This window comes from Drosophila busckii, chromosome X, assembly GCF_011750605.1.
Source record: "Drosophila busckii strain San Diego stock center, stock number 13000-0081.31 chromosome X, ASM1175060v1, whole genome shotgun sequence".
Classification (NCBI taxonomy): Eukaryota; Metazoa; Arthropoda; class Insecta; order Diptera; family Drosophilidae; genus Drosophila; species Drosophila busckii.
Genome location: NC_046608.1, coordinates 1750703 through 1763578, shown reverse-complemented (window position 1 = coordinate 1763578; position 12876 = coordinate 1750703). Strand labels below are relative to the sequence as shown.

At 37.5% G+C, this 12876-nt stretch overlaps 2 protein-coding genes across 9 annotated transcripts in view; both read left to right on the top strand.

Annotated features, from left to right (window-relative positions):
* Positions 1–162: 162 nt before the first annotated feature.
* On the top strand, positions 163–1481 carry LOC108604967 (CG15435). Its single transcript, XM_017994536.1, has 2 exons — positions 163–766; positions 823–1481. The coding sequence occupies exons 1-2, from the start codon at positions 163–165 to the stop codon at positions 1479–1481; spliced, it is 1263 nt and encodes a 420-aa protein (XP_017850025.1).
* A 5060-nt stretch (positions 1482–6541) lies between these two features.
* Positions 6542–12876, top strand: part of LOC108606267 (small conductance calcium-activated potassium channel protein) — a 67153-nt gene continuing 60818 nt past the window's right edge. For all 8 annotated transcript variants that reach the window (XM_017996234.1, XM_017996242.2, XM_017996241.2 and 5 more), the window contains exon 1: positions 6542–6976. The gene's annotated coding sequence lies outside the window, so the exon portion shown is untranslated. The remainder of the gene's footprint in view (positions 6977–12876) is intronic.

Here is a 12876-nt window from a genome sequence, read left to right as displayed (position 1 = left end):
AAGGTTAAAAACAGTTGGCTTGACTGGAAATGTTATTCTGGGGTACAAATCTTCATTTGATTTGATGTCTCTGTCTTTAAACATATAATAAGTGATACGCGTTTTTATACGAATTTGTTTATTACTTCTGACATCTGCCAGACACTTCCGCTTGGTATAAAAATGACGACATGCGGAAATATTTGCCGTGTTTGTAGCAGCCCCGCCAAATATAATATCTTTGAAAAGATACCTGAATATCTACACGGTTCGACAAATGAGTTTCTGAATTATGAGAAGCCCATAAACATTTTGCTCGAAGAAACAACAGGACTGAATAACTCTCCCGCAGATGGACTGCCGTTACATATATGCGCTCTATGCATATCCTACTTGAAACATGCCGTTACATTTCGTGAGCAGTGTATTAAGAATGCGCTTAATTTAAAGCTAGTCGCGGCTGATCAACAAAGATTGAACAGCCGTATTAGCATTAAGAGCGTCAGCAACAAGGAGAGGGCGGATCAGCTGCGCGACGTGCAGCGACCCGTCGACAATTTGCTGTTGAACAATCTCAGCGCACATCCAGAAGCAACAGAGAAAGTGCAGAAGAAACTGTTAAGCCAAGTGGCACCCCAAAGTGGCAAGAAACGTTTTGGCGAACTTTTTCACAATGAGACGCAGGATAAAATGGAGCTGCCTGCATCAAGCGGAGGTACTGGCGCTGCTAAGGACGAAGACTCCAGCGATGATAAGGAAGTGAATAACTACAGTGGAATCAATTGTGGTGTAGACGATTCTATGGAGCAAGATCAGTTAAGGGACATTAATGTCAACCTCCAGCATGCGCCAAACGCTATATGCACGAGAACATACATCAAAATCATATCAACAACTGTGTGGAATATCAATTCATTTGCTTTATAGCTGAAGTGACAGAGCTGGTGGAGATCAGGCAGCAGAAAAATGTTTCATCACACGAGTTCATTAGGCGCATGATTTTTGCTTTTTGCAAGATTTGCAACTGGTTGCAGGATCATGCAATAGATACGCAGCTGGCTGACAAGCTAAATGAGACGGAAGCTGCTGAAGGGGCAGCTCAAACTGCTGCAAGCAGCTGGAACACGCTACTGTCGTCAGAGCTGCATGAGCCATTCAATAGTAGACCAACTACACCCATGACAGTCGAGAACAATGTGTTATACCCAATAGAGCGCTCCGAGAGTAGCAATGCTCAGCAGATACCGTCTTTATCTTTAGCAGGCCCAGTCTTCCATGAGCGTGCCACATTCTTGAAAATGTTGCAACGTGCCACGGTGCAACCATCAGCTGTATCGATGCCTTTTTCGGCGGCACGCTGCAATCAATGCAATGTGCTGTTCGACTGGCTGAGCGAACTGGAGCGACACAATGGGACATATCACAATAGCCAAGGCCATGTCAAAGATCTTGACGCTGAAAGACGTAGGAGCATAGTTGCTTTATTCGATGATGACTTATAATTTAAATTACATTTATTTTATTCCATTCTGAAGTATACCATGTGCTTAATTTATTTAGCTTGGGCATTGTATTCTAATTTAAAGTCTATGAGGCGGGCTGGGAGCGCATACACATAATTCTGTCGTCTCAACACCCACAATTTGTGAATGTTAGGCATCAATAAATTATTATATAGTGTGTCTCTATGGCTAAAGTCAGCTCGTAAATCATATGCAAAGTTGGCTACAACTCCATGCTGTGCTCAATATTTAATAAAATTATATAGTGTTTTTTTTCTTCTAACAATGTTAACGCCAGCGCCAGCGCCAGCGCCAGCGCCAACGCTGACCTTTTTTCATATTAATTGGTTTTGATTAATGTGCTCCAATTTTGGAATATATATGTATGTATGTGTGTGTGTGTGTGTGTGTGTTTATACGCAACAGCAAAACTGACAAGGGCGCGAGCTGCTGTTGCGCTTGACTTTCGATTTGTTCGTGTGCTTAGCTTGATTGGGTCAATGGGTGTCATTAATCCTAAAGCGAACAGGCAACAGCCAGCGCGTGTGCTTAGCAATTTTACTCAAGTTTGGCACAAAACTTGGCTCAATTCAACTAAATAAAGTCGTTAGACTTTAGCACATACATACAAACCATATATCATAATAATCGTCAAGTCTTTTACGTTAACTAAACTTTGCTCAATAACAGTTGGGAATTCAATTAAGTCGAACTGTAGTCAAACTTATTTTGCAGTTTGCACTGCTATTATTTAACAGCAACCAACAGCAGCAGCAGCAATATCAATAACAACAACAGCCCCTTGTTATTCATAACAAGGCCGAGGCGAGGCAGTATAGCGAATTATATATGCGTTGATTGCTGGCTAAGTGCCAGGCAGAATTTGTTTTAGTTTACAAAGCCGAGCCGGTATTAAGACATTAGGACTTGCTGAACTTGTTGAATCTGTCAGTTTTGAACACTTTGGGCTGAAAACAACTTTGCATCAAGTAAATATTTTGCTTTGTAGGCTTGCGGCTGATGGAAGCTGCTGGCTTAAAATAATAGAAACCCAAAAGCCCCAAAAAGTATGCTATACCTAGGTAGCTTAGCAGAAAAGTTGAAGACAAAGCAAGTCACACTCACGGCCACGTGCAAAGGAAACTTGCCAGCGTAGTTTTTACTATTACTTATCATTGACGCGTCATAATGCTGCAAGTCCCTAACAATCACATGCTAAAACAATGCGAAATCAATGTGAAAACAATTGCACACACACGTGCTGCTTTGCCTCTGTGTGTTTTGTTATGCGATAAAAGTTGATTCGTGCCAGTTTGCACTATGGGGAATATTCCCATTTTTCGAATATAAATTATAACGCAAAAACGGAATAAGATATTTTTGTCTAGTTTTTTGCATTAGCCTTCTAAGATCAATAGAAAATTGTGTCAGAAAAATGGGCGTGGCACCACCCATTTTTAATTTTTTAGGGTATGTAAATTCGTTGTTATTCAAGCGATCTGCACCAAACTTACAAGTTTTGTGTGTAATCATAAGATTATACTTTGTTCAAAATGAAACCAATCGAGCAACATATATACATGATAGCTGCCATAGAACAATTGTAAAAAGGTTCGTTGGATGAAAACTTTTTTGTTTTTCAAAGTTATCCGTACCAACCTACCAACGTTATGCGCTTTTATACCGCTTCTTGATATATTGCGCCAAAAAAAAAAAGTTAAACAATCAGCATGGGCACCACTGTTAAAATACAGATGCACCTGTTTCAAAGGTAACGCACTATTGTAATTAAAAAATTTTTTTTATATTTTTAGTAATTTGAGTATCTATTTTTATTGACTTGTTAATCATCCGACCGGATACTTCTATTTATGAATAAAATAAAAGCTCTTTTTTCTAAAAATACTAAATTCTTGAAAAGTCTGCTCACTAAAATACAACAAGTTTAGCTCGAACGTTGCTACAAATTTCTCCAGGTTGCTGCGGATTTGTGCACTTGAGGACTAACACCTTTAAAATCCACAATTAATAGCTTACAACCATGTATTGACGCTGTTAAATGACTTTAAATTGACCCTTTTTTGTATACGGCCAAAGTGATTTTCTTTCCAAAAATTAGTTTTAAACGCATTTGCTAATTTCACAAATATATTAATGAACACGCCGCATACAAAATGATTGTACCAAACATATGTACAAGCCTGTCACTTTGATATCCTTTTAAATTTTTAAAAAGTTTCAGGTGAAGCAATATCAATCGATTATTAGCTGCAAAAGTGCATTTCTTGCACGTGCTTTTCGACAGGAACAGCTGACTTTACAGCTGTAAGCTTAACAGTGTTGTTAAAGACATTTTTTGCGGTATGAACTTTACAGATTGAAGAATTCTTAGATGTTAGCAAAAAAAAATCATTTTGAACACTTTTGAAAAAATGACTTTATATACGAAAAATGGAAATATTCCCCATAGTGGTTTGGAGCTGCAGCCATAAAAACAAAAAACTGCGAAGCACAAAACAAAAAAAAACACACACACACACAACGCATGCAAAGCAATGCGAATATGAAATAGCAAAAACAACAAACAATCAACAACCACCTACACGCAGTTTGCGCCAGCAGCAACATAAGTCCCCTATCCAAGGCCTAAACAGCTCCCTAAAGTCCCAACGTTTCACCTCCGAAAAGAAACAAAAAAAAAAAAAAAAACAAAAATGAAACGAAACGAGCAGTACAAAAAATATAGCAGTAACATCAACAACAACAACAAATAAAGAAAGCAACCATAAATTTATCATTACATACCCAGGCAACTACCTCAAATATACTGCAGCATATCAAGCGTTGCTCAGATACACTCGCTCTCCTCCTAACTGCCTGCTGCTGTTCCTCAGTCAAATATTTTTGTGAAGCTAACGTGGAGCACGTGTCGTGCTGGGCTGCGTGACACGATCCCATCCAATACAATCTAATCTTAAAATGCTAGGGAGGGAGAAAGAAAGTTAGAAATAATAATCAAAAAATGTTTTCAACGGAGAAAGCAAAAGAAAATAATTTTTATATATTAATATATATCTTACTATTAAAAGATAAAATAAACAATAAATAACAACAATAGTTACCATATATTTAAGAAAAACTAAGAACTCAATGTTAAATTAGGAAAAATAATAAGGAAAAAAACGATATCAATGCATTTAATATAAAATGGTGATATAAATTCATTTATGCATAGCTAAAAATATATATTTAAATATAAATAAAATAAATTACTATTACTTTTGATTACAATACTTTATTATTGCATTTTCACTTGCATGAAAAAACGTTTATGCGTCTTCAACTGCGAAGCTTTTAATTCCAAAGCGATCTACTTGCCTATCGAGCTCGGCTCGATTCTTTCTTAGAGTGACTTTAAGCTATCGTCTTCGACATATGTGGGAATTGTCCTACACTAATAAATGTGAACGCATAAAGGGGAATGCTTAAAAAATAATTTAAAACTCAAAACAAACACGCGCAATCAAAAACATTTTTCTAAGTAATTTATTTAGCAAAGAGTTGATCTATAATTGATTCATAATAAATGTATTTATTTTGTGGAGCCATGGCCATCTCTAGTGTCAATTGAGGCGGACAAACGTGAGCGGTAGCAAGACCAGTAGCCGTCGCAGTAGCAGGCGCAGCAATAGCGGTAACAATAAAGCCAGTGACGCAACGGAACTGCGGGAAACATGCATGTGTTGAAGCCCAACTGCAGGTCAGAAGAGCGGGACAGAATAGAAGGGGGGGGCAGTGTGGGAATGGGAAGGGAGTGGTCAATAGGAATGGGAATGGGAATGGAGGCGTGGGCTTCGCACACGACAAACGACAACGCGTCGGCTTGACTGACAGCCGAGACTTTGGCTGTTGGCTGCTTTGGCATGCACTCGACGATTGCCACAGCTTTCGTTGCTTTTGTGTGTGTTTTCAACAGAAGTGAGTGGAGAATTTATGCAGGGGAGGGTTAGGGGACAGGTATGGGGTCTGACTGTTTGGCTTACAAGCTGAAATTAAGCGCATTGGCATAGCAGTCCAGGATCTGGGAACCTGGAGCACACACGCAGACACATGTACACACACGCACACACAGACGCAGCTACAGAACACACGAGCGAATACGAAGCGCATGCCGGCTGCGATGTTACGAAGGCGAAGGTGGAGTGAGTTCTCGGGTTGCGTTTCACTGTTTGGGATGGAGGCGAATGCGCGCTGTTGCCCGTTGCCGTCGACGTCAGCGCCAGCGTCAGCGTCAGCGTTCGGCTGTTCGTTTTGTGACGTTTTTGGGGCTGCCGTGCCATGTTGGTGTGTATAGACGGCGGTGCCGAGCAACAAATTGAGTCAGTATCGCACAAACAACACTAACGGAAACATCACAAAACGTGGAAAAAACGCAACGACGGACGCAACTCAGTCTGTCTGCCTGTCTGTCTATCTGTTAGTCCGCCTCTCAGTCTTTCTGTCTGTCCGCTTATGCGCTTGAATGTATCTTTTGTATGTGTGTGCGTGTGTGTGTGTGTGTGTGTGTGTGTGTGTGTGTGTGTGTGTGTGTGTATACGTCTGCATGCTGCTAATGCCTTTGTTGTTGTTAACAATCGCCAACAGCAGCAGCAGCATCAGCAGCAGCAGCAACTCCCTATTAGCAACAACAACATCATCATTGACAAATACTAAAACTGCAAAATATTCCCAGTGCAGCGCTGCAAACTCTTAAAATAGCCGCCAACATAAAAATTAAAAATAAATTATAATTAATATAAAAAAAAACAGAAAAAGAAAAACAAGAAGCAAAAAAGACATAAAAACGCGGCAACGAAGTTTGCGTGTGTCGCTCTGTTGCTCGTGGGTGTCGCGTCGTTCTCGCTGTTCACGTCGCAGTTCCATCTAGAAATGCATTCACATCTTCATTAAATATATACATATATAACTCATATGTAAATGAAGAAAAGAAAATAGGCAATGCTTTAATATTTTTTTCTTGTTATATAGTTTAAAATATTTTTTTTTATGTTGTTGTTAAAAATACTTGAGTAAGTAGCAGCAGGCAAAGCTGTTAGCTATAACTGCAATGTGCAGACGACAGCAGCAGCAGCAGCAGCAGCCACAGCAACATCAGCAGCAGCAACATCAACAGCAGCAGCAGCAACATTTACTCCATGCTTGAGTGCAATGCGGCTAGCAACACAAACTGTACAGCCAGCAACATAGGGCGTACAGCTGGCAATATGTGCAAGCAGCAGCAACAACAGCAGCAGCAGCACCAACAGCAACAGCACAAGCAGCAGCAACGTTTGTGACAACAATATCAACTGTACCAAATACATATTAATCTATATGTATAAACATATTGAAGACAACAACCCTTGAGACAGCAACAATAACAACAGCAGCAGCAGCAACAACCACAAGAACAACGACAACAGCGAATATTGCTTACGCCTCAAAACTATCTTAAAGTAAGTACCGTCTACAAACTTATGCTGCACTTGCACCCATGTGCACTGAACTAAAAATATAATTAATTTTGAAACTTAAAAGCTGCAGCTGTAGCTGCAGCTGCTGCATTTTGTGCTTTAAGTTCACAATGTGGCACTGATAACTCTAGAGACTTCAGTAGCAGGCGCAGAACTAACCTAAGAGAGATTTTATTGATCAGTTAATAGGTTTGAAAATAATATTTTGCCTTTCGAAGCAGATTTTTAATTGGCTTATATTGATTGGAAATTGTAAAATTTAATTGAAACATTTTGAGTTTGAAATGAGACGCAAATTCCTAGTATAGAACGTATTGTTTTTCACTCTAAAATAATTTGAAATTGAATAGTTCAATTTTTTAATTTCGATCATAGAACAGAATTATTATAAATGTGAAGCAACGTTTCGGTTCATTGTTAATTCGAATTTTTCGAAATGCAGTTACTAGCATAGAATAAAAATGTTTTGAAATGGTGGCAAAGCGAACTTTGATTTGCTTGAAATGATGATTTTAGTTTTAAGAATTTATTTGCGCTAGAAATAGAAGTAACATAGGAGATGGCTAGGCACAGCTTTGGTAACATGGTATTAAGGGATTTGCATACAACTTGGCAAAGTAATTTTTTTTTCTTAACGCTTTTGCGTTGAGTGGATAGCATGCATGCTTGTGCATGTCTTACAAAAGTTAAGTGTTTGAGCCAAGCACATTTTCTAAATGAGTTATGTACTTACACACACTGAGAGCGTGTGTGTGTGTGTGTGTGTGAGCCACTGTAGAGTCATCTAGTGGCGCTCGTTGTGCTCGTTGCACTTGGTCTTTGTTGTTTACACTGGGGCATTGGCATTTTGGCAGCAAACACTAAAGGCTAAAGTTTGGGGCATGCAACCGTTAAACCGCAAAACCGCAAACATTTCACACACACATAGCCACACACAGAGAAAGGCAGAGAGAGTGAGAGAGAGCATTAGAAACTAAATCCTCTCGGTCGCCGCACTTTTGGCCACAGAACAATTTATCGAGCAGCGCGAGCAAACCCAAAAACTTGGATTCCCTCCAAAGTGGCCTGGCTGGCAATCTGGACAAAAAGCTTTTCGTGTCAGCCACAGATCCTGGGCATGTGTATAGCTTAAGTTGGCTTATAAACAAAGCGTCAACATACACACACGCACACACACACGCACAAAAAATAGCATTGTACTTGTGTTTGGTATAAACGAAATACAATAAAACAAAAGCTTATATTAACGCTCAACCAAAATCAATATTTCCAACGTCATTTCGTTGTGCACACTCATGTATGTACATACATATAGCCAGCATAGTGCATATACATATATATATGTTTACCGAAAACTGTCAGTTCATATTAAGATTGGTTCAACTTTTTAGCCATCGAAACTTTTTGGATGGCAGTTTGAAAGCAACGCATAATTGAGTTTAATAGTTCACATTTGTGCTTTTCGGGTATCGTTAAGTTCTACTAATTGTACATACATAGTTGATTTATTAAATTATTATCAAACTGAACTGAAACTCATAAAAAGCTCACTCGAGTTTATTTTCCGCGCGCATTGAAAACACTTTCAGTTCGCTTAATATAAACACACTTGCCTTGGCTATAAAATTCGTGTATTTCAAACATCAAACGTTGCTAATAAAAATACAATATTTTTGTGAAACCTATAGATCGGTTTGTATATAAACATAGCAAAAAGAAAGCCATCAAAACAAATTGTACAGCAAAACAAATTGCTGCTGCTGTTAGCGCAACTGTTATTAACATAACATAACACGGCATGTTGTTAACAGCTGGCTGCAATATAATTTATTAATCAATTCATGAGCTCATTGCGCAAACTTCTAAGCTTACAGTTCAAATAGAAAGTCCAAATTTATTTGCACAAGTGTGACTCAGACATATGTTGCTAACAGTGCCTCCTTGAAATCCTTAATTTGGTGTATGGAAGCCCTGAGGCATATGCTCGAAATTCCATTAACATCGGCAGTGCGCCAGTTAGAAGGAGAGAGAGAGCGAGCGAAAGAGCACAAGTATGTACATTGGGTTAATTGGAGCGCATGATTGATTACAGTTCGCATTTTCATTGCTCATTAAACCGTATGTCCATTAAAAAATCAAAGATGTCTGTCTCTCTGTTTGTCTGTCTGCGTCAATCGCAGACGTCAAAAAACGAAAATTGAGTTTCGGTGTTAAATTAATGTGAAATTGAAATGTTAAGCTCGCTACTCGCTACTCGAGTTGCTCATAAAAAATTGAATGCGTTGTTAATTAAGACTCGCACCGACAAATATCGAAGATATATGTATATGGTAGCTATACATATACGGGAGCTGTCGGGTACAAAGACCGGGACCGGTGCAACGTCCACGCCGCAACATTGGGAGCAATGCTTTATGTGAAATAAAAAAAAAGACAGCACACGCCGGATGCTATTTATGGGAAATTCCTTAACCGCAGACATATTTTTCAGCTACAACACGGCAAACAAGTGCATTGTGTTGAGCGAGAGCAGCCAAATATCCACGTATATACATATATTTGGTATGTATATATCTCTCTCTATACTATATATAAAATTATCACTCAAGAGGCGGTCCAAGTGGCACGCGTTCAAGTTTTTTTGTTTCGCTTTCTTTTGCCACATCGCCTGTATAGAAATTGAAAGCTGCAAGCAGCGACACGCTCAACAAACATTTAGCGCGAGTTTCCGAGCTATTCAAATTATTTTTACCAAAAATATACATATACGCGTATCGTGCGTATACGTACTAATAAATACAAATACGCACGTTTAAATGAACTAACTAACTGAACTTTGTCATTTCTGTTTTGCGATTTGAACTGTAGATTGCAGTTTGATTGATTGAAAAAGATGAGCATTTGTTAAGTGAAATGTATATCATTAAATATGCTTCGAATTATTCAACAGCTTAATACCATTTTTTATACACTTTGACATTTCTGTACAAAGTGGCAAAGGGTATCATCAACTTGTGCAAAGGCACACAAAGGCACACAGAGCTAGAGTAAACAAAATTGTAGATTGCTTTTATTTTTGAAATTTTATGATATGTATATGAGTCCTTGCATTTATTTGCTGCAAAGTGTATCAAAAAGTTAGCTGCGTCAAACTTTAATGCGTTCGTTCTTTTTTTTTCTGTGTTAATAATAAATTTATTTGTGTGTGTGTCGGTATTATAGGGGCCAACACATTAAAAGCCTGGCCCCATGTGCACTTAAAAATTAAAACTCAAATCCTTTTTCTCACTCTCACTCTCTCTTCTTATTGCTTTTTGTGAGGCCCGCGAGAGTTTTTCAAACCAAGCCTCGCATTTGCAGCTAAAGCTGCCTATGCTGACAGTTTTTATGTTTATGCTTAAAAATTAATACGGTTGTGCGAATTTTTAATGCGTTGTTGCTTGTATGATTGCTGCAAATTTAATTTTTAAAGTTTAATACATGAAGAATTCAGAATAAGACTTGTAAAAATTTCAAAAATGAAACTGACGCTGTGCTAAGCTAACTAAGATTTATTCATGACTGTTATCGATCTCAGCACGATAACTTTCTTTGGGGGCTGTGGGGCTGCCAGACTTTGTTCAGGCTGCACAGCTGGATGTTCACATTTTGTTTGACTGTCAAATTCACGACTTTGACTTTTCGTATTTGAAACTAACGCGTAATTAGTAAATGCAACTGGTGTACCAAACGTTGGCATGTTAATTCTAATTATAGTGCATTAATAGGCGTGATTAATTAAACTATGATTAGGCGCTTGAAATGCGACCACATCAAAGCTGTTGGCACGGTTGTAATTCATAATTAATTAGTAAGCTGACATTGGTAAGCGATTCAATTGACCTTTAAAGCCATATATCTACAATATATTTCCTCAAAATTTAGGTGAATTAAGCAACAAAGTGAGGAACGATAAACATTAACTAAATTGAGATTCGAGTGCACAGTGGTTCTAAATTGAAATATTGAACGTAAAAACATATAACAATCTAATTTAAGCCAGATATACATAAATCTACAAAAATATTTCATCATGCATCTAAGCTACTATATTCGATATCTGTGCACTGATTCTATATGTTAGATCGTATGAATATAACTCATGGCTGCCATTAAAGTGATTTTGTAACACAAAGTTATAGAATAGAAATTGCGATTTGTATAAAATAATAAAATATAGCGTTCACTATATGTGCCAATGTGACAAGTGAAATTGTTAACAATTAGGAATTACTTAGTTGCTGTTTTGCTGCTACATAAAAATCTCATTTGCTATTTGCACAGCTGCCGGCGCTCATTGATGTTAAATGTTATTGTGACAGTTACCGTTACCGTTGCCGTTAGCGTTGTCGTTGTCGTTGTCCTTAATGTTATTGTTTATGTTAATGTTAATTGCACAAAACGTTACATTATCGATTAGACACAATTATTATTATTAAATTATATTGGGTGGCACATTGCGTAACGTTAATTAATTTGTTATGCTAGAGCGAAAGTTTGCTTTCAGTTTCTATGCGGCTGCATGTGTGTGTGTGTGTGTGTGTGCTTAAGTGTGTAATTGTGTGTGTGTGTGTTCAAGTTCATGCTAGTAACGTGCCTAACTTATTTCCGACTCATTGAACTGTCAGCTTGTCAGTAAGTGTAAACATACACACACTTATACACGACTGCACACAAACACACACACACACACAAACACATATCACACACATACGAGCGTGTCATGTGCATGTGTGTGTATATATAAATTTGATGTATATTTTACATTTGCTGATTTCTGTGCTCATACATTGATTGATTTTATGTTGCGGTTTCCAACTACTTGCAATCTATATACACACACACACACACACACACGCATACATATTGAAGTATAGGCTTTTGTACGTGCGTGTGCTTATGTGTATTAAATATTTATACATTTTCCGTGTAGTCAATTTACATAAGTCCATCAGTGTTGTCTCGTCAATGTCAAGCCAATGAACCCAAATCTTTATTTGCCAGCCAAACAGCGTTGATAGCTTATAGCTCCTGCTCTATACATTTATTACCCTTTTCAAAGAGATTTTACCTTAGCGTAGCTCTATGCCATTAAATATTCATACTTAATATTATATTAGATGAGCATTTTCTTTTTCGGCAATTACAAGTTTGTAAATAGACATTTAGTAGTAATTAGGATTGGCATTTATTATTTTAATTATTCAGCAATACTTTGATTTCAATTATGTTATGACCTATGCAAAGTTGTGCAAATGTATGCAACGGACAGAAAATCATTAAGTATATATATACATACATGCTGTCTCGTCTAATCTGTTGAGTGTATTTGTATTACAAAAGTTAGCTGCGCCCAACTTTTATGCACACTTGTTTTTTCTTATCTAAACACTACATTGCTCAGGCAAATGAAAAGTATTTAAATTGAAAGAATTTTTGAGTCTACAAAAAAAAGGGTAACAATTTGTTTAAAAAGTCAGAGTGAATGATTTAATTTTAGCCAATTAAAATGCTATTTTATATTTACACATTTTTTATTATATATATTTTACTATAAATTGAGTTGATAAAATGTATTTTTTAGTAGCTACAGCGTATTTACAGTCGTATATGCCTGGCTGTGCTGAATTCCAACTGGTGTTAAGCACTAGATATTATTCAATAACGATTTAGTACTAATTTATATAAATATATTAGACACGCTTACCTAAGCATAAACTATAATTGAATGCTTTGAAATATGCATGTATATATTTGGTTAAGTATACCCTCAATGAATTAAAATCATTTATGACTCACACACACACACACACACATAGACTAAGTACGTGCCCATTTACCAT